This window comes from Eschrichtius robustus, chromosome 2 (assembly GCF_028021215.1).
Source record: "Eschrichtius robustus isolate mEscRob2 chromosome 2, mEscRob2.pri, whole genome shotgun sequence".
In the NCBI taxonomy this organism is placed as follows: domain Eukaryota; kingdom Metazoa; phylum Chordata; class Mammalia; order Artiodactyla; family Eschrichtiidae; genus Eschrichtius; species Eschrichtius robustus.
This window is the reverse complement of record NC_090825.1, coordinates 90,182,789-90,205,896: the sequence shown is the minus strand read 5'-3', so window position 1 is coordinate 90,205,896 and position 23,108 is coordinate 90,182,789. Positions and strand designations below refer to the sequence as shown.

At 36.4% G+C, this 23,108-nt stretch overlaps 1 protein-coding gene across 1 annotated transcript in view; it reads left to right on the top strand.

Moving 5' to 3' along the window:
• TMEM232 (transmembrane protein 232) overlaps positions 1 to 23,108 on the top strand; it is a 275,976-nt gene that overhangs the window by 239,869 nt on the left and 12,999 nt on the right. Inside the window, exons 13-14 of the mRNA XM_068534862.1 lie at positions 17,222 to 17,315; positions 21,014 to 21,181. Coding sequence (XP_068390963.1) covers positions 17,222 to 17,315; positions 21,014 to 21,181 — 262 coding nt within the window. The remainder of the gene's footprint in view (positions 1 to 17,221; positions 17,316 to 21,013; positions 21,182 to 23,108) is intronic.

The window sequence follows — 23,108 nt, the reverse complement described above, 5'->3', positions numbered from 1 at the left end:
TGGTACAGGATAGAATGCCCAGAGATAAGCCCAGGCACATAAGGTCACCTAATTTACGACAAAGGAGGCAAGAACATACAGTGGAGAAAAGGCAGCCTTTTCAATAAGTGGTGCTGGGAAAACTGGACAGCTACGTGTAAAAGAATGAAATTAGAACACTCCCTAACACCATACACAAAAATAAACTCAAAATGGATTAAAGACCTAAATGTAAGACCAGACACTATAAAACTCTTAGAGGAACATAGGAACATAGGAAAAACACTCTTTGACATAAACCACAGCAAGATCTTTTTTGACACACCTCCTAGAGTAATGGAAATAAAAACAAAAATAAACTAATGGAACGTAATGAAATTTAAAAGCTTTTGCACAGCAAAGGAAACCATAAACAAAACAAAAAGACAACCCTCACAATGGGAGAAAATATTTGCAAATGAAACAACAGACAAAGGATTAATCTCCAAAATATACAAACAACTCATGGAGCTCAATATCAAAAAAACAAACAATCCAGTTAAAAAATGGGCAGAAGACCTAAATAGACATTTCACCAAGGAAGACATACAGGTGGCCAAGAAGCACATGATGCTCAACATCACTAATTATTAGAGAAATGCAAATCAAAACTACAATGAGGTATCACCTCATGCTGGTCAGAATGGCCATTATCAAAAAGCTAGAAACAATAAATGCTGGAAAGGGTGTGCTGAAAATGGAACCCTCCTGCACTGTTTGTGGGAATGTAAATTGATACAACCACTATGGAAAACAGTACAGAGGTTCCTAAAAAAACTAAAAATAGAACTACCATATGACCCAGCAATCCCACTACTGGGCCTATACCCTGAAAATACCATAATTCAAAAAGAGACATATAACATAATGTTCATTGCAGCACTATTTACAATAGCCAGGACATGGAACCAACCTAAATGTCCACTGACAGATGAATGGATAAAGAAGATGTGGGACATATATACAATGGAATATTACTCAGCCATGAAAAGAAATGAAATTGATTTATTTGCAGTGAGGTGGATGGACCTAGTGTCTGTCATACAGATTGAAGTAAGTCAAAAAGAGAAAAATACCGTCTGTTAATGCATATATATGGAATCTAAAAAAAAAGAAATGGTACTTATGCAGGGCAGGAATAAAAATGTAGACACAGAGAATGGACTTGAGGATACAGGGTGGGAGGGGGAAGCTGGGGTGAAGTGAGAGTAGCATCAGCATGTATACACTACCGAATGTAAAATAGTTAGCTAGTGGGAAGCAGCAGCATAGCACAGGGAGATCAGCTCGGTGCTTTGCAATGACCTAGATGGGTGGGATAGGGAGGATGGGAGGGAGGCTCAAGAGGGAGGGGATATGGGGACCTATGTATGCATATGGCTGACTCACTTTGGTGTACAACAGAAAGTAACACAGTATCGTAAAGCAATTATATTCCAATAACGATCTATTAAAAAAATCAACTACAAGAAAAAAAATTGTGAAAAACACAAACACATGGAAGCTAAACAAGATGCTACTAAAGCAATGGATCACTGAAGAAATCAAAAAGGAAATCAAAAAGTACCTAGAGACGAAAGAAAATCAAAACATGATGATCGGGCTTCCCTGGTGGCACAGTGGTTGAGAATCTGCCTGCCAATGCAGGGGACACGGGTTCGAGCCCTGGTCTGGGAAGATCCCACATGCCGCAGAGCAACTAGGCCCGTGAGCCACAACTACTGAGCCTGCGCGTCTGGAGCCTGTGCTCCGCAACAAGAGAGGCCGCGATAGTGAGAGGCCCGCACACCGCGTTGAAGAGTGGCCTCCACTTGCCGCAACTGGAGAAAGCCCTCGCACAGAAACGAAGACCCAACACAGCCAAAAATAAATAAATTAATTAATTAAAAATAAAAAAAAGCAGGGAGCTTATTAGGATTAGGCACATTAAAAAACAAAACAAAACAAAAAAAAGCCTGTGGCATGCAGCAAAAGCAATTCTAAGAGGAAAGTTTATAGCAATACAAGCTCACTTATGAAACAAGAAAAATCTCAAATAAACAACCTAACATTATACCTAAAGGAACTAGAGAAGAAGTACAAAGCACAAAGTAGTAGAAGGAAAGAAATCATAAAGATTGGAGAAGAAATAAGTGAAATAGCAACTAAAAAACAATAGAGAATACCAATGAAGCTAAAAACTGGTTCTTTGAAAAGATAAACAAAATTGATAAACCTTTAACCAGGCTCATCAAGAAAAAGGAGTGGGCCCAAATCAATAAAATGAGGAAGGAAAAAGAAGTTATAACTGATAGCACAGATTACAAAAGATCATAAGAGATTACTGTGAACAGCTATATGCCAATAAAATGGACAACCTAGAAGAAATGGACAAATTCTTAGAAATGTACAATCTCCCAAGATTGAACCAGGAATAAATAGAAAATGTGAACAGACCAATTACCTGTAATTAAATTGAATCAGTAATTTAGAAAATCCCCCCCCAAAAAAGTCCAGGACCAGATGTCTTCACAGATGAATTCTACCAAACATTTAGAGAAAAATTAACACCTGTCCTCTCAAATTATTTGAAAAAAATTGCAGAGGAAGGAATATTCCCAAGCTTTCTATGAGGCCAATATCACCCTGATACCAAAACTAGATAAAGATGTCACAAACAAAGAAAATTACAGGCCAGTATCACTGATGAATATAGACACAAAACTCCTCAACCAAATATTAGCAAACTGAACAATACATTAAATGGATCAGGGAGGAACCAAGATGGCGGAGAAGGACGTGGTCTCACTCCCTCTTGCGAGAACACCAGAATCAAAACTAGCTGCTGGACAATCATTGACAGGAAAACACTGGAACTCACCAAAAAAGATACCCCACATTCAAAGACAAAGGAGAAGCCACAGTGAGATGGTAGGAGGGGTGCAATCACAGTAAAATCAAATCCCATAACTGCTAGGTGGGTGACTCACGGACTGGAGAACACTTATACCACAGAAGTCCACCCACTGGAGTGAAGGTTCTGAGCCCTACATCAGGCTTCCCAACCTGGGGGTCCGGCAATGGGAGAAGGAATTCCTAGAGAATCAGACTTTGAAGCCTAGTGGGAATTGATTGCAGGACTTCAGCAGGACTGGGGGAAACAGAGACTCCACTCTTGGAGGGCACACACAATGTAGAGTATGCATCAGGACCCAGGGGAAGGAGCAGTGACCCCAGGATACACTGAACCAGACCTACCTGCTAGTGTTGGGGGGTCTCCTGCAGAGGAGAGGGGGGGGGAATCTGTGGCTCACCATGGGGACAAGGACACTGGCAGCAGAAGTTCTGGGAAGTACTCCTTGGTGTGAGCCCTCCCAGAGTCTGTCATTAGCCCCACCAAAGAGCCCAGGCAGGCTCCAGTGTTGGGTTGCCTCAGGCAAAACAACCACCAGGCAGGGAACCCAGCCCCACCCATCAGCAGACAAGCAGATTAAACTTTTACTGTGCTCTGCCCACCAGAGCAAGAGTCAGCTCTACCCACCACCAGTCCCTCCCATAAGGAAACTTCCACAAGCCTCTTAGATAGCCTCATCCACCAGAGGGCAGATGGCAGAAGCAAAAAGAACTACAGTCCTGCAGCCTGTGGAACAAAAACCACATTCACAGAAAGAGAGACAAGATGAAAAGGCAGAGGGTTATGTACCAGATGAAGGAACAAGATAAAACCCCAGAAAAACAACTAAATGAAGTGGAGATAGGCAACGTTCCAGAAAAATAATTCAGAATAATGATAGTGAAGATGATCCAGGACCTCAGAAAAAGAATGGAGGCAAAGATCGAGAAGATGCAAGAAATGTTTAACAAAGACCTAGAAGAATTAAAGAACAAAGAAACAGAGATGAACAATATGATAACTGAAATGAAAACTACACTAGAAAGAATCAATAGCAGAATAACTGAGGCAGAAGAACGGATAAGTGACCTGGAAGACAGAAGGATGGAATTCACTGCTGTGGAACAGAATAAATAAAAAAGAATGAAAAGAAATGAAGACAGCCTAAGAGACCTCTGGGACAACATTAAATGCAACAACATTTGCATTATAGGGGTCGCAGAAGGAGAAGAGAGAGAGAAAGGACCCTACAAAATATTTGAAGAGATTATAGTCGAAAACTTTCCTAATATGGGAAAGGAAATAGCCACCCAAGTCCAGGAAGTGCAGAGAGTCCTGTACAGGATAAACCCAAGGAGAAACACGCCGTGACACCTAGTAATCAAATTGGCAAAAATTAAAGACAAAGAAAAATTATTGAAAGCAGCAAGGGAAAAATGACAAATAACATACAAGGGAATTTCCATAAGGTTAACAACTGATTTCTCAGCAGAAACTCTACAAGCCAGAAGGCAGTGGCATGATATACTTAAAGTGATGAAAGGGAAGAACCTGCAAGCAAGATTACTCTAACTGGCAAGGCTCTCATTCAGATTCGATGGAGAAATCAAAAGCTTTACAGACAAGCAAAAGCTAAGAGAATTCAGCACCACCAAACGAGCTCTACAACAAATGCTAAAGGAATTTCTCTAAGTGGGAAACACAAGAGAAGAAAAGGATCTACAAAAACAAACCCAAAACAATTAAGAAAATGGTCATAGGAACATACATATCGATAATTACCTTAAACGTGGATGGATTAAATGCTCCAACCAAAAGACACAGGCTTGCTGAATGGATACAAAAACAAGACGCATATATATGCTGTCTACAAGAGACCCACTTCAGACCTAGGGACACATATAGACTGAAAGTGAGGGGATGGAAAAAGATATTCCATGCAAATGGAAATCAAAAGAAAGCTGGAGTAGCTATACTCATATCAGATCAAATAGATTTTAAAATAAAGAATGTTACAAGAGACAAGGAAGAACACTACATAATGATCAAGGCATCAATCCAAGAAGAAGATATAACAATTATAAATATATATGCACCCAACATAGGAGCACCTCAATACATAAGGCAACTGCTGACAGCTATAAAAGAGGAAATCGACAATAACACAATGATAGTGGGGGACTTTAACACCTCACTTACACCAATGGACAGATCATTCAAAATGAAAATAAACAAGGAAGCAGAAGCTATAAATGACACAATAGACTAGATAGATTTAATTGATATTTACAGGACATTCCACCCAAAAACAGCAGATTACACATTCTTCTCAAGTGCTCAGGGAACATTCTCCAGGGTCATAAATCAAGCCTCAGTAAATTTAAGAAAATTGAAATCATATCAAGCATCTTTTCTGACCACAACGCTATGAGATTAGAAATGAATTACACGGAAAAAATCGTAAAAAACACAAACACATGGAGGCTAAACAATACGTTACTAAACAACCAAGAGATCACTGAAGAAATTAAAGAGGAAATTAAAAAATACCTAGAGACAAATGACAATGAAAACATGATGATCCAAAACCTATGGGATGCAGCAAAAGCAGTTCTAAGAGGGAAGTTTATAGCTATACAAGCCTACCTCAAGAAACAAGAAAAATCTCAAGTAACCAATCTAACCTTACACCTAAAGGAACTACAGAAAGAAGAACAAACAAAACCCAAAGTTAGCAGAAGGAAAGAAATCATAAAGATCAGAGCAAAAATAAATGAAATAGAAACAAAGAAAACAATAGCAAAGATCAATACATCTAAAAGCTGGTTCTTTGAGAAGATAAACAAAATTGATAAACCCTTAGCAGACTCATCAAGAAAAAGAGGGAGAGGACTCAAATCAATAAAATTGGAAATGAAAAGGGAGAAGTTACAACAGACACTGCAGAAATACAAAGCATCCTAAGAGACTACTACAAGCAACTCTCTGCCAATAAAATGGACAACCTGGAAGAAATGGAGAAATTCTTAAAAAGGTATAACTTTCCAAGACTGAACCAGGGAGAAACAGAAAATATGAACAGACCAATCACAAGTGATGAAATTGCAACTGTGATTAAAAATCTTCCAACAAACAAAAGTCCAGGACCAGATGGCTTCACAGGTGAATTCTATCAAACGTTTAGAGAAGAGCTAACACCCATGCTTCTCAAACTCTTCCAAAAAATTGCAGAGGAAGGAACACTCCCAAACTCATTCTATGAGGCCACCATCACCGTGATACCAAAACCAGACAAAGATACTACAAAAAAAGAAAATTACAGACTAATATCACTGATGAATATAGATGCAAAAATCCTCAACAAAATACTAGCAAACAGAATCCAACAACACATTAAAAGGATCATACACCATGATCAAGTGGGATTTATCCCAGGGATGCAAGGATTCTTCAATATATGCAAATCAATCAATGTGATACACCATATTAACAAATTGAAGAGTAAAAACCATGTGATCATCTCAATAGATGCGGAAAAGGCTTTTGACAAAATTCAACACCCATTTATGATAAAACCTCTCCAGAAAGTGGGCATAGAGGGAACCTACCTCAACATAATAAAGGCCATATATGACAAACCCACAGCCAACATCATTCTCCATGGTGAAAAACTGAAAGCGTTTCCTGATCAGGAACGAGACAAGGATGTCCACTCTCACCACTATTATTCAACACAGTTTTGGAAGTCCTAGCCACAGCAATCAGAGAAGAAAAAGAAATAAAAAGAATACAAAGAAGTAAAACTGTCACTGTTTGCAGATAACATGATACTGTACATAGAGAATCCTAAAAATGCCACCAGAAATCTACTAGAGCTAATCAATGAATTTGGTAACATTGCAGGATACAAAATTAATGCACAGAAATCTCTTGCATTCCTATACACTAATGATGAAAAATCTGAAAGTGAAATTAAGGAAACACTCCCATTTACCATTGTAAGAAAAAGAATAAAATACCTAGGAATAAACCTACCGAGAGAGACAAAAGACCTGTATGCAGAAAACTATAAGACACTGATGAAAGAAATTAAAGATGATACCAACAGATGGAGAGATATACCATGTTCTTGGAATAGAAGAATCAATATTGTGAAAATGACTATAGTACCCAAAGCAATCTACAGATTCAATGCAATCCCTATCAAATTACCAATGGCATTTTTTACAGAACAAGCACAAATCATCTTAAAATATGTGTGGAGACACAAAAGACCCCAAATAGCCAAAGCAGTCTTGAGGGAAAAAAACGGAGCTGGTGGAATCAGACTCCCTGACTTCAGACTACACTACAAAGCTACAGTAATCAAGACAATATGGTACTGGCACAAAAACAGAAACGTAGATCAATGGAACAAGATAGAAAGCCAGAGATAAACCCACGCACCTATGGTCAACTAATCTGTGACAAAGGAGGCAAAGATATACAATGGAGGAAAGACAGTCTCTTCAGTACGTGGTGCTGGGAAAACTGGACAGCTACATGTAAAAGAATGAAATTAGAACACTCCCTAACACCATACACAAAAATAAACTCAAAATAGATTAGAGACCTAAATGTAAGACCGGACACTATAAAACTCCTAGAGGAAAACATAGGAAGAACACTCTTTGACATAAATCACAGCAAGATCTTTTTTGATCCACCTCCTAGAGTAATGGAAATAAAAACAAAAATAAACAAATGGGACCTAATGAAACATAAAAGCTTTTACACAGCAAAGGAAACCATAAACAAGATGAAAAGACAACCCCCAGAATGGGAGAAAATATTTGCAAACAAATCAACAGACAAAGGATTAATCTCCAAAATATATAAACAGCTCATGCAGCTCAATATTAAAGAAACAAACAACCCAATCCAAAAATGGGCAGAAGACCTAAATAGACATTTCTCCAAAGAAGACATACAGATGGCCAAGAAGCACATGAAAAGCTGCTCAACATCACTAATTATTAGAGAAATGCAAATCGAAACTACAATGAGGTATCACCTCACACCAGTTAGAATGGACATCATCAGAAAATCTACAAATGCTGGAGAGGGTGTGGAGAAAAGGGAACCCTCTTGCACTGTTGGTGGGAATGTAAATTGATACAGCTACTATGGAGAAGAGTATGGAGGTTCCTTAAAAAACTAAAAATAGAATTACCATATGATCCAGCAATCCCACTACTGGGCATATACCCAGAGAAAACCATAATTGAAAAAAGACACATGTACCCCAATGTTCATTGCAGCACTGTTTACAATAGCCAGGTCATGGAAGCAACCTAAATGCCCATTGACAGATGAACGGATAAAGAAGATGTGGCACATATATACAATGGAATATTACTCAGCCATAAAAAGGAATGAAATTGAGTCATTTGTTGAGACGTGGAGGGATCTAGAGACTGTCATACAGAGTGAAGTAAGTTAGAAAGAGAAAAACAAATATCGTATATTAACGCATGTATGTGGAACTAGAAAAATGGTACAGATGAACCGGTTTGCAGGGCAGAAGTTGAGACAACAGATATAGAGAACAAACATATGGACACCAAGGGGGGAAGACTGCGGTGGGGTGGGGATGGTGGTGTGCTGAATTGGGCGATTGGCATTGACATGTATACACTGATGTGTATAAAATTGATGACTAATAAGAACCTGCAGTATTAATAAACAAACAAACAAAAAAAACAACGAATACTAAACTTTCTTTGGGTTATTTGTAAGGAAATATGTTAATATAAATGTTTCAGACATTACATGCAATTTCTAAAAATCTTATATGTTCTGGATAATGTTATAAGTCATAATTCTAGTTATTACTTTAAAATGTATATCTCAGAAATAACTAAATTTCCTTGTCAATTGCATTACAATGAATTTTCATCAAATCTTTAACCATGGTCATTTTTAAGTCTTTTGTCATTTACAGACAGTTCTGGGTGTACTCTGATGCTTTCCCCAAAATTTCCCTATAAAAGGATTTCATCTTCAAGGAATTCATGGAAAAGACTCTGACAAGTACAGGTTTCTGGTAACTGACTATACTGCTGAACTGAACGAATAAGCATTTTCTGTACTCTAATGGAAAACTGAATTCATAAAAGTGCTAACAAAAGATCAAGGTAAAAAAAATTAATTACATGGGACTGAGTGAACTGATGAGGATGATTATAATTTTTGTGACTTTCTGTTTGAAAAAAATAAAATCTCACAAGGACTCAGAGGCAAAAAATATACAAATCAGTTTTCACTGCAAAGTAAAGGAGCTGTTACCGTGGAGGATTACTGGACTGAATGTCAATATTATGACATAGTATGAGTGTGTTTCGTGTTTGGTAATTGCAATCATTGTTGCTTTTGTTGTGGTCATCCATTTACAATGCTTGGTATCAGTTTATTTATCTCTTGTAAAAATAAAATACAGTGTGTGTGTGTGTGTGTGTGTGTGTGTGTGTGGAAAAAAAAAAAAAGGATCAGACACCATGATCACAAGGGATTTATCCCAGGGCAGCAAGAATTTTTTAATATCTGCAAATCAATCAGTGTGGCACACCAGGTTAAGAAACTGAAGAATAGAAACAGTATGATTATCTCAATAGATGCAGGAAAAATTTCTGCCAAATTTCAAAATCCATTTATTTAAAAAATTCTCCAGATAGTGTGCATAGAGGAAGCATACCTCAACATAATAAAGGCCGTATATGACAAACCCATAGCTAACATCATACTCAATGGTGAAAAGCTGTAAGCATTTCCTCTAAGATCAAGAACAAGACAAGTTTGCCCACTCTTGTCACTTTTATTCAACGCAGTATTGGAAGTCCTAGCCACAGTAATCAGAGAACAAAAAAGAAATGAAAGGAATCCACATTGGAAAGGAAAAGTAAAACAGTCACTGTTTGCAGGTGACATGATACCATACATAAAAAATCCCAATGTTGCCACCAGAAAACTACTAGAGCTCATCAATGAATTTGGTAAAGTTTGCAGAATAAAAAATTAATACACAGAAATCTCTTGCATTCATATACACTAACAGAATATCAGAAAGAGAAATTAATGAAACCAACCCATTTACCATCACATCAAAAATAATAAAATACCTAGACATAAATCTACCTAAGAAGGTAAAAGACCTATACTCAGAAAACTATAAGACACTGCTGAAAGAAATCGAAGACAACACAAAAGGGATGGAAAGATAAACCGCGTTCTTTGATTGTAAGAATTAATATTGTTACAAGGGCCAAACTACCCAAGGCAGTGTACAGATTCAGTTCAATCCCTATCAAAATACCAAGGGCATTTTTCACAGAACTAGAACAAATAATTTTAAAATGTATACAGAAACACAAAAAACTCTGAATAGGTAAAACAATCTTGAGAAAAGAAGAACAGAGCTGGAAGAATCATGCTCTCTGACTTCAGTCTATACTCCAAAGCTTCAGTAAGGTACTGAAATCAGTATGGTACTGGCACAAAAGCAGACACATAGATTAATGGAACAGAATAGAGAGCCCAGAAATGCTCACACACTTATGGTAAATTAATCGATGACAAGAGGCATGGATATACAATGGAGAAAAAACATTCTCTTTAAAAAGTGGTGCTGGGACAAATGGACAGCTACATGTAAAAGAATGAAATTAGAACATTCTCTAACACCATATACAAAAATAAACTCAAAATGGATTAAAGACCTAAATGTAAATAAAAGTAAAGACCTAAATGTAAGACCAAAATCCATAAAACTCCTAGAGCAATACATAGGCTGAACTGTTTTTGACATTTTTGGGGGGATCTTTCTCTTAAAGCACAGGAAATAAACAAATGTGACCTATTTAAACTTGAGCTTTTCAACAAAAAAAAGGCAACCATCAACAAAACAGAAAGACATCCTACTGAATGGGAGAAAATATCTGTGAGTGGTATGACCAATAAGGGGTTAACCTCCAAAATCTATAAACACCTCATACAACTCAACATCAAAAAAACAAACGACTCGATTTTTAAAATGGAAAGGAGATCTGAATAGACATTTTTCCAAAAAGGACATGCAGATGGCCAACAGGCACATGAAAAGATACTCGACATCATTAATCATGTGGAAAATGCAAATCAAGATCACAATGAGCTATCACCTCACACTTGTCAGAATGGCTTTCTTCAAAAAGAACACATATAACAAACATTGGCAAGGATGTAGAGAAAAGGGACCTCTTGTACACTGTTATTGGGAATGTAAACTGGTGCAGCCACTGTGGAAAACAGTATGGAGGTTTCTCAAAAAACTAAAAACAACTACCATATGACCTAGCAATTCCACTCCTGGGTGTATATCCAAGAAAACAGAAAACAACAAACAAACAAAAACCCAAAGCACTAATTAAAGAAAAAAAAAAACAAACATGCATCCCAATGTTCACTGCAGCATTATTTACAAGTGCCAAGATATGGAAGCAACCTAAGTGTTCATCAGCAGATGAATAGATAAAGAAGATGTGGTATATATGTACAATGGACTACTACTCAGTCATGAAAAAGAATGAAAATTTGCCATTTGCTACATGGATTGACCTGAAGGATCTTATGCTAAGTGAAATAAGTCAGACAGAAAAACTTTATGATATCACTTATATGTGAAATCTAAAAAATACAACAAACTAGTGAATATAACAAAGCAGAAAGAGACTCACAGATAAAGAGAATGAACTAGTGGTTACCAGTAGGAAGAGAGAAGAGGGAGGGGCAAGATAGGGGTAGTGAACAAAGAGGTATAAACTATTATGTATAAAGTAAGCCACAAGGATTCCAACAGAGGAAATGGAGCCAATATTTACAATAATTATAAATGGAGTATAACCTTTAAAGTTGTAAATCACTGTATTGTACACCTGTTACTTATATAATGTACATGAAATATACTGCAATATTTTTTTTTTATTTAAAAATAAATAAAAATTTTTAAAAACGGACACATTAGAAGGATCATACACCATGATCATGTGGGATTTACCTCTTGAATGCAAGGATGATTCAACATATGTATATCAATAAATGTGATATACCACATTGATAGAATGAAAGATAGATAGAAACCATGTGATTATCTCACTAGATGCAGAAAAAGCATTTGACAACGTTCAAATTTTCACGATAAAAACTCTCAACAAATTGGGTATAGAAGGGATATACTTCAGTATAACAAAGGACATAAATGATAAGCCCACAGCTAACATTATACTCAATTACAATTATTTGGAATAAGTTAAGTTTAGAATCAGTAAAAGGTCCTATATCCATGACATTTTTGAGAATCATACGTCCATGCTGGACCTCAAAAATGAAAATGAAGTATACTAGAGGAAATGCCAACCAATGAGTCTGTGCCTGTTCAATTTCTCTCAAAAAAAAGTGGGATAAGGGATCAAGTCATTCAGTTGCTGAACAAGGATATAATTCTGTGGTTTGTTTAAATAATACAGTATCTTCCCCTCATTGGGTAATTCCAAAGATTATTATAGTCTGCCTGAGATAAAAGCAAACAGAGGAACAGAGTGATAAATAATACTAAGTGGCAGGATGAAAATTTGCTTAGAGATCTGAGTCCAGAACCTGCTGAATTGATTAGGTCAGAGGGGGAGATGCAGGATTAAAGAGGCCTGAGACATGGTTATTCACGTGCTCCTGGGGAATACCTTCTAAAGGGATGCTCAATCCATATTCTATGTCCTCAGAAGAGCTTGGGGACTTGAAAAACCATAACTCTGTATAAAGAACAGTATTATCCCTTGTTTTGGGTTTTTTTGTGTGTTTTTTTCTCTTTTTGTAAGTATCTCTGTATATTTCTTATCCTTGATATATTAAAAAAAAAATGAACATGTCCTAAATGTGTCTTTTCTTCAGTCCGTAATCATCCTATTGGGACAAAACTATGCATAAATCATTCAGGAAATGTTCTCTTACTCTCAGACTAAGTTAAATTATGTCATCTCCCATGTTTGTCCACCAGAGAACCCTGTTTTACAGCAATTTTTCCAGTGTACTATAAATGTCTCTTTACATGTCTCCCTGCCATGTGAACTTTGAATTTCTGGACTGCAGTACCTAAGTTAAATTTTTTTCTCTTCTCAGTCCTTATAATAACATTCCTCCTGCAATAAATGTTTGAGTAAATGAATGAATGAGTGAATAAATGAGTCACCTACTCTTCCCTTAAATGTATTCTAGGTTCCATCCTTCTCAGTCTGTGTGCTTCTCCCCAAATAAGTGCTTTGTTTCCTTCGTCTGAATTTTTGTTCCTGCTTTGTCATCTATAGTGGGTTGAACTTTGTCCTCCAAAAGATGTGTCAAAGTGCTAGGCCCCCATACTTGTCAATGTGACCTTATTTGGGTAGCTAAGATAAGGATTTCAAGATGAGATCATCTTGAATTAGGGTGTATCAAAGAGAAATTGCACCGGACAAATTAAACAGGCAAAGAAAACTTTACTCCAGTCTTGCAATAGGGGAGAGAGATTGAACTTAACTTCCCCGAAACAAAAGACAGGAGGTTTTTTGATGCTGAGGTGAGCTAGTGGAAAAGTATTGGAAGATATTAGAGGAGAGGTTGGTCAATGTGATTAGGTCATTGTGTTTGCTAATTGCCACCTAAGTTAGATTCCTTCCCACAGAGACTGGAAGATAGGAGCACTATCTTTCTTGATGATTTTATTTTAAAGGGATGGCTCCCAGGTCCTTGAGAAAAGTGTTCCTGGATAATAAACTGGCAAAAGGCTGGGAGAAGAGAAATAATTTACAATCGCAAGTTTTCTACAGTAAATGCTCTAAAACAAGGGAGATCAGGTGCCTAGAGTCAGGAAGAAGCCTGTCTAAGCTTTAGTCAAGCTTTTTTTTTTTTTTTTTTAATTTTTATTTATTTATTTATGGCTGTGTTGGGTCTTCATTTGTGTGCGAGGGCTTTCTCTAGTTGCGGCAAGTGGGGGCCACTCTTCATCGCGGTGCACGGGCCTCTCACTATCGCGGCCTCTCTTGTTGCGGAGCACAGGCTCAGTAATTGTGGCTCACGGGCCTAGTTGCTCTGCGGCATGTGGGATCTTCCCAGACCAGGGCTCGAACCCGTGTCCCCTGCATTGGCAGGCAGATTCTCAACCACTGCGCCACCAGGGAAGCCCTAGTCAAGCTTCAGCTTTAGGGAAAGTTAAGGCTGTCTTGGTCACATGGGCCTTAAATCCACAGTGTCCTTGTGTCCTTGTAAGAGACAGAAAAGAAGCAGACATAGAGACATGGAAGGAGAAGGCCATTTGAAGACAGAGACAAAGATGGGAAGCTAGAAGCTACTAGAAGCTAAGAGAAGCCTGGAATGCATTCTCCCCAGAGCCTTCAGAGGAACCAAACCTGCCAACACCTTGATTTAGGACTTCTGGCCTGTAGAACTGTGAGAAAATGGATTTCTGGCTTTTAAGACTACCAGTTTGTGGTAATTTGTTATGGCACACCGAGGATTATAATATACCATGTTTCTGGGAAGATTTTTCTCTACTTCCCATTTAATTCCAAACGTAAGAGTTGTACATCTCATTTAAGCCTCATCTTAATTGTTTTGTCTTCCATTACTTTTTCTCTTATTTTATTCTCTTCTCTTTTAATACCACCTAAAAGTCATGGCTTATTCCTCTGAATTTTTTTGATAATGATAATGACAAGGATAGTATAGCTGAAACTTGTTTAGTATTTGCTCCATCAAACGTATTTATGTCTTATCCCTTTTTAATTTTTATAAATACATAACAAGGAAGGTACTATTATTTTTTTGTATTAAAAATGGAGACACCGAGGAACAGAGTGATAAATAATACTAAGTGGCAGGATGAAAATTTGCTTAGAGATCTGAGTCCAGAACCTGTTTCTTAACCATTTTACTACATTTTTCTGTTTATATCATTGAATACTTATCTCTCTTATGTCTCATGTTGTATTATAGTTATTTATACATTTTTCTTTTCCAGTACAAACTATTCAACTGAGAAAACTAGAAATCAGGTGCACAAGCATATCCATCTAATCTTCCCATTTTAAAGGCTTTCTAACATTATGTATATTGTTATGCATGTCTTTATCTTAAACTTTTATAATTCAAGAAGGAACTTGAGGCAACTTGCTTGAACACTTTTAACCTTTAACTAATTTAAAAGTTCTGTCTCATTTATCTTTTCACAGCATTTAGCACAATTCTTTGAATATCAGAAGTGCCCAAATTTTGTTGAATGAATATAGTTAACCCAAGTCTCAGCTGCAGATGCCCCCTAACTCTCCAGCATTCTAGAATCATATTTTAATATTTCAACAGAATGGCTAAGGCCCCTATTCTACATGCAGTGGGAAGCTCACTGCTCTTCTGCCCCACAATACTTGTGAATCTTATGGGTTAGGAGAGGGCTCCATATATTTTCCCTGGTCACCTGTCACTTGAGTTATTTTCCTTTGAATCCCTGCTATTAGTTCCACTCTAATGACCTACCTCTTGAGATTGTCGTCTTCTTGCTCTGCTGGACACTGCTCTGCTGACATAAGAGTATTGTGTCGTAGACTCTTATTGATGGCCTGGAATATAAAGGAGATTAAAACATATCACAACTTTCATTTATTCATTCAGTAATTTACCAAACATACACACATTCATTTAGTGTCTAGTGGCACTGTGTAGGTCACTGTGGAGTCAATGATAAGCAAACAAACAAAGTCTCCACAATCATGTAGCTCATATTTCTAGTCAGGAAAAAAAAAAATTTCATACAGGCTCACAGATAAATGTAAAGTTACAATTGAGATAAGTATGATGAAGGAAAGGCCCATGGTGGATTGAGAGCTATGGTAGTGGGCTTGAACTGAGAAGCTGAAGAAAAAGTAGGCATTAACCAGCCCTGCAGCAGAGAGAGAGGAGGAGGAGAAGGACAGTGGAGAAATGGGTGGTGACAGTATGTGCAAACAAACAATAGTCAGGTGGAGCAAGGCATATCACAGTAACTGCAAGAAAGCCCATGTGTTAGGAACGCATAGACTTGGGCCAAGAAGGGAGAAAAGTAAGTTTGGAGAAGCCACACAGGCCACTTAAACAAATGCACAGTCTACTTCAGGCTTCCTCAGCAAGGAATGTAATCTTACTCCTAAAGTTAATGTGGAATTACTGAAGAGTTTGAAGTCAGGGATTGACATGATCCACATTGTAGTTTGAAAAAAAAAGTCTGGCTACTGTATAAAGACAAGAGTAAAAAGGGTAAGACATGGTGGATGCAGGGATTATAAAGAAGGAGGCCTTAATCCAGGTAAGAGATGATGGTTTAGATTAGGAAAATGATGATGGAGATGATGATAAATGGAAGGATTTGAGAAGTGTTTAGTGCAGCATAAAGCAACCTAGTGATATGAGAGAAGCATGTCAAAAATGGTATAGACAACAACTTGAAAAAAGTGCATAGTAGACATTATAGTCTTAAAAACTGATCAGACTTTTTTGAATATGGAAATTTTCACCAGCTATGTTTCTCCTTAGACTCTTTCCTAAGAGCTTTTCTTTTAAACCCACTTTCTCTCCTTCAAAACCATATTCTCTACCACCATTTTGTTGCATAACATATTTCTGAGCTCACAATAATTTCTTCATAATAAATTTAATAATGTAATTATTATGTGGATGGTTTAATACTAAATTTCCACTAGTTTAGGACCCAGCTTTGTACTGCCAACACTTCCATTGAGCTGTTGCTAAATTGTCTGCCACAGTTCCACCCTTATTTGAGAGAAGTATTGAAGTCACATCATTTTTTTTTTTTTTCTTTTTTAGTATATCTTAGATCAAATTCTTAGGCTTAGAATTCCACCAGAACTTCCAGGGTCATGGGGCTGTGTACAGTGACGGGCACTTTCATCTCCCTGTTGGGCATAGTCTACTTCAGGCTCCCTTAAGCCTTTCATACTTTAGCCTCTCATTTGCTACTGACCAGCTGTAGTATTTACATCTCCTAGGAGAAGATTGCCTTTTTATTATTTTCTAGTTCTCATTCTATATGTCATGCCCTACCCTCAGAAATGTCAGTTTTAAGAACCCAAATGGCTTACAGAAACTAAAAGCTAATATGTTGTAGTCTACACAGAGTAGTTTTCTATGTTAACAATATAGAATCAAAATTCTTAATAATGAGGATTTGTAAATCTATATATTCCGGGGAGGAAGACTATCTATACCTAATATTGGATCTGTTCTTGTGCTCTTTTGAAGGGAACATTCTTCTATGCCAGAAATTGGCTTGTTTCCATATCCAGATTTTTTTACCAAGGCGGACAAAGAGTTGGCAAGAATCATTGACCATCACGTGAGATTGACTTTCTTAAACTAGCAGCAAAAGCTTTGTTCTTTAAAGGCATTTTGAATTGGAAAGTGTAGTTCTGAGATGGAAACATTAATACATGGAACTCAAAAGTGGAACCATGATTGAGATTTGCCAAACTGAATTATATCTCACTGTACTATCTATATACCTCAGTGCCTTCATTGGGTTACAGAAAATTTGGCTTTCTGTCATTTACAAAATACTAGCCTTATCCTGTTTCCTGAATTAGTTCTGATTTTTTTGTGACAAGAATCTGATACTGAACACTGAACACTGATTTCTTCTGTAGTGTAGTTTTAACAACAGAATAAAAATCTTTTGACTCAATTTTCAGTGACCATTCTTTACCCCTGAAATATTAGAAAGACTTTAATCATTCTGTTCTTGGTATCAGTTAAATAAGCAGTGACAATACAAGGCCGTTTACTTAACATATTTTAATCCACTGAGCTATATTTAATCAAAGATTTCTTGCCAAATCATTTTATGACTACTACTTTTTAGGAGTAGAGTTGGAGTAGGAGAGAGAGTACTTATTTTTTGTTTTTTCTTTGAATACAATATAGATTCAATAGCATATAGAATGTGTTTAAATTATTTTTATCACCAGTTCAGTATTATTTCTCAGATTGTATTTATATTCCCATGGTTTACATTCCTTTTAATTAGTGATATTTTGACAAAGAATAAGTGATTATTTCATTTATTGATCCCATTAAATAGTTATTTATCATATAGTCAATATTTAAGCCACCCTAGCAGTGGCCACAAGTACTGGGGTTTGGAAACTGAATGATACCCTGGAATCACAAAATGAGAACTATAGTATTGTTATTTTATTCACTAATAACATTTATGCTAAACTAGTATATCATATGTACAGGGCATTATAAAAAATTCCTAATGGTTCATAAATTGCAATAACTATAATTTTACCATTCACTTCAACTAAATTATCTGGAATATATTACAAAAGATAGCAGGTTGCCAATGTATATATACACACACATACATAGTGTAGTTTTAATAACAGAACAAAAATCTTTTGCCTTATCATTCTTTACCCTTGAAAGTTTTGAAAGACCTTGATCACTTTGTGATTAAACACATTGGCCTAAAGAGACAGAGGACAGTGTTTTAAGTGACAGAGAAGAGGCTAGGAAATGCCTCCTAAAAACCATCGTCTTTTCTTCCTTCCAAGGGTATAAGCAGTATCTAAGCAATCACTGCCATCAATCTTTATACAGATGGGTAAAGGAATCCTTTCTGCAAATATGTTTGAGAATGGATAGGATCCAAATTGTTTGATCTGTGGCTAGCCTAATCAAATACTTAGCAGTTTAGTAGTATTGATTTGGGAAGGTTTATGAAAGCTTCTCTGGATATCACATTTTAAAAAGTATTCATCTATATACTATTTCCTTTGACATAGCTATAACTATAGTGCTTTGTACTTATATCTCACACTTTACAAAATGCTCTTACATTAGTTAATTTAATCCTTACAACAACTCTGTAAAACATTTACCAGTAAGAAGAATGTAGCTTTACAATTCAGTTAATTGTCCCAGGTTTTAAAGTTAGTAAATGACTGAGTCTATATGTAAAACCAGTCTATATGTATCCCTGGACTTCAAATCTACTTGTCAGTTTTTCATAGTTGCTCAATTTCTTGGCTTATAATTACTAACCTAAATGGGGGAGGGAAGGTGGAATCTGTAGAACTGACAAGAAACAAAAACACACAGCTACAGTTTTAAGTGTACCTGTTGAATTTTATTGAATTTTATCAAGTGTCCCTGATATGCAAGGAATAGGGCAGATACCTAATTGTTCAGCAGACATTAAGGTACTGTACCTTTTACACTGCTGGTACTCTATAGCGTGATGACTGAATCCTGAGTGAATGGGCTGAATAAAGCAGTATGGTGCTTTTATTTCCCATCAACTTCAAGCATATCTGCATCCTCCTAGTTGCCACAATTGATGATAATAATGGGAAATAAAAGTAAAGACAATGATTTATCCAAATTGAATTTGTCGTAGTCAACAGAGAAAAAAATGAGAAAAAGAAGTTTACATTTTTCTGGGGCTAACAAAAAGAAGGATTATACCATTATGGTGCATTCCAGCCAAGCCAAATTCTAACAAGGAGCTAAAAGAGGAAGAGCTGCCACCTTGTGGTTAGCAATATGGTACCCCATTACTGCTTTTATACATGCTGTTCAGGAAACCAAAGAATTCTATTTTACTGAGAGTTCTTAAGAATTAATCCTCTGTTGATTTTTCACAATGTAAAGATCAAAGTCGTAAAGTACATTGAGATCTCTCATAAAGGGTAAATTAGATGTCTTTGTTTATAGGTACTATCATTATTACACCAACTATTACTTTTATGTTATAACATAAAATTGGTGGTTTTTTCAAACAATTGATATTATTATGTAGTTTATTATATGAGAAAAAATTGTATGTCACAGATGGGTATCATAGAATTGTAGACTAAACCAAGGCCTGAATTTTAGCCAATGCTGGAATGTTCTGGATGTTTTGCCTCAATTTTCTAGATATTTCATGTAAAAATGGTTTCTGAGAAATGAAACTTATATGACTAATAACTGTGTGTAGAAACAGTCTCAAGATAAGTGCAGGAAACTTTCCTATTTCTTACGTCTTTAAAGCTTAACTGGAAATTTTAAAAGTAGATATTTTTTGTTTAATATTTAATCTGAGTGTGTTGACATTTAAAAAATATTTATTGCCTTTGGAAAGCTGAGTGATGAGTTGTGGATTCTGAGGTTTACTTTTACTTATGAATATCTGTATATCCCAGATGACAAATCACAGTCATAATTCCCAGCACTGGTATATAGTAATTTTAAATTAATTGATAGGTTGTTAAGCATAGTCTGGTCGTTTGTGAGTGTGCATGGGCTGAGGGTGACAAAATGATCAATGTAGGTTGTGTCTTTAGGAATTTTTAACATTTCATGCTAGGGGTCATTCTGAACTTTTTACCTGGCCTGAAGAGGTGATTACCACCTCTTTTTGCCACGTCCCTCATTAAAGATATTAGAAGGGGAAAAAAATGATTTGGTTGATTTACCATCATTACTTCCAACTACTTATTCCTAGTACTCCTGCCTCCAGAGAATGGTATTATTGTCATGAAATAACGTGGTCAATTGAGATGAATTCCGTAGAAGTATTTTTACTGGTCTGTTGGAAAATCAGTCTTTGCCCATTAATTTCATTTTCAATCTCATAAGTAATAAATAATATCACTATGCCTTTCACTTTAATTTGGTTTTTCTTTTTATTTTGCTTTGGCTTGATTTTTCATTTTAGGATTCCATGCTATCATGTAAATACCAATATTGATGATGAAAGGAAATTCCTTTGGTATATATAAATGTAAACTGTATTATCTCTTTTTTTGGATTGTTGGTTTATTATTATTAAAAATGCTAAGGGGGAATTCTGTTTTTTGTGGGTCTTATACACTTTCTAACAGATGGCTTTTATATTTTTACAATATGGTCGAGTATAAATTCATGAAGAATATCTGTGAGAAAAACTAAGAGAATAATTGGATATAAGAATCTGCATTTTGAGAAGCTAAACTCATATATTTTTTTCATGGAAAATCATATATAAATGACACTTTCTCTCTGTAACAGTGGCAGGAAGAGCTAAAGATGCGACAAAAGGAAGACGCAATATGTGAGGCAGAAGAACGGAAAGATAAAGAGGTAGAGGGAAAAAATCGCTTCCAAGAAATTATGAAGAGAAGAGAAGAGACACTACGCAAGCAAACCAAACCCTATGAGCTTCCTCCTAGGACTGAAGTAATTTCATTAGAAATGAAAATGAGCCCCCAAAACTGAGGTCCATATGCCAGAAATTCATTGCATGAAAGAGACCAAGATAGCTACAGGCTAGGAAAAAATCCTTAATTAACTGTAAGCCATTTCTTAGAAAGGAGTTTATCCTGGTGCAGGTTCTTTAATAGTCATATCTTAGTCCCAAATTAACAGTTAGCACTTAGTCACATTTGAGTGAAGTATTTTACTAGATAAATGTTTTCAAGAACGTGGCTAGAACTAATTGACTCTTATCTTGTGATCATACACATACTTAATGATTCTCAGAGTATTGATTTTCATTGGACAGTTAGATGAAAATGAATTGCAAATTATTAATGAGTCACAAATAAGAACTATTTCTTGAAAATGGAATGAACATCAACTGATACTCCTATAATAACTATTATACTAATAAAAGAGGTAAGGCCCCCGCTTTGGATTTATATTTCATATTCAATCTATGCCAAGTCAAACCACATGTCAGAAGCTTGAATTCAATAAATTGCTGTATATAAACAAATCTGGACAGGCCAGTCATCTCAGGATGAGGTAATCTTTAACAGATACCAGAGAAGCCTTCTGAGTGACCGTGATTTTACTTTGCCAGATGAGGTTATGAGAATGGATTTGCATGGTCCTAGAAGCACTTATTGGAGGGACGCATCCAGTCAGGAGTCGTTTTAAAAATGGCGCTTCACTTCTTCTGATGCTCTCAATCTACGGGTTAAAGGAGTGGGGTTCTTATGATGCCTTACACTCCTTTTCTAAAAAAGATTACCACACCTCAATTTTGCACAGGTGACTTGGTGGTACTCAAGAGACAGACGCTTTATCAGGCTGTCAAATTCAAATGGCTTCCAGGTCAAAAAGGTCACATAAATTAGTGAGAGGGCTATAGAATACCTACTCCATCTAAAGAAACTTCCCACCACTCCACTACACTCTGCAGTGTGTCCAGTGCTGTAGGATCATCTAGTCTTTCAAGAAGACGCCCTCAATCTTTTTAAAAATAAAAGTTGCTAAATTTCAAAATGTTGGCAACCGATTTAAAAAAAAATCACATACTTTTGGGGTAAATTTGACGTGTGGGCCACAAGTTTGTGACCTATATTATGTGAATTTACAGTATCATTCTTTAAGATAACAATAATGTATGGTAGAAAAATGGAAGCAGCGAAGGGTGTTCCTCTTTTGATTCCCTACAGAGCTGATTCAGATTTATGTTGCTGCTCCCAAACCTTATGACCCATCCTTGTCTTCTCATGCAGAGAATATGTAAGTTCTCAGAAATAATATCCCCAATGCACCTTTCCAAATACTTACATCAATCTTTGCTTTCCTTGCATGTGAAAAGAACTTTCTCCCCTAGAAGGCCAGCCAGTCCCTTTTCTCTGAATCTGATCCCATGCAAATTCTTCCTCCATCAACTATTTACTATCTCCCTTGAAGTCCCTCACTTCTATGCAAGGAGGTCTCAATTTTCTACCATCCGTCTGTCCACACTACTCAGCGTTACCAAACCCTAACTGTCTTTTAAAGTAATAATCTTTCTTATGAGTTGTAAAGAGATGGAATCACTGGTCTGTAAGTTGTGGGGAAAGGACTCTGGAGATCTAACTGCTACTTATAAGAATTTTTAAAAATCCTGCTGTATCACAACCACCTTTTAGAAACCCAATGTCTGCAATATCAGAACTATTCTCGTGTTCTGAGGCAAGGACTAGTCTGCCTTAAAGCTTCTAAACTGCAGACTTAGATTTTTTTTTTCCTGTTCTGCTTAGTCTGTTCCCACTTGTTCACCTGCTTTCTAATGTCCACAGTTTTCTTAGTATTTCCGATGTGCTTTTATCTGTTCTCCTTATGGATTCACATCTTTTAAAAAAAAAAAAATCCTTTTTCTATCATAGTG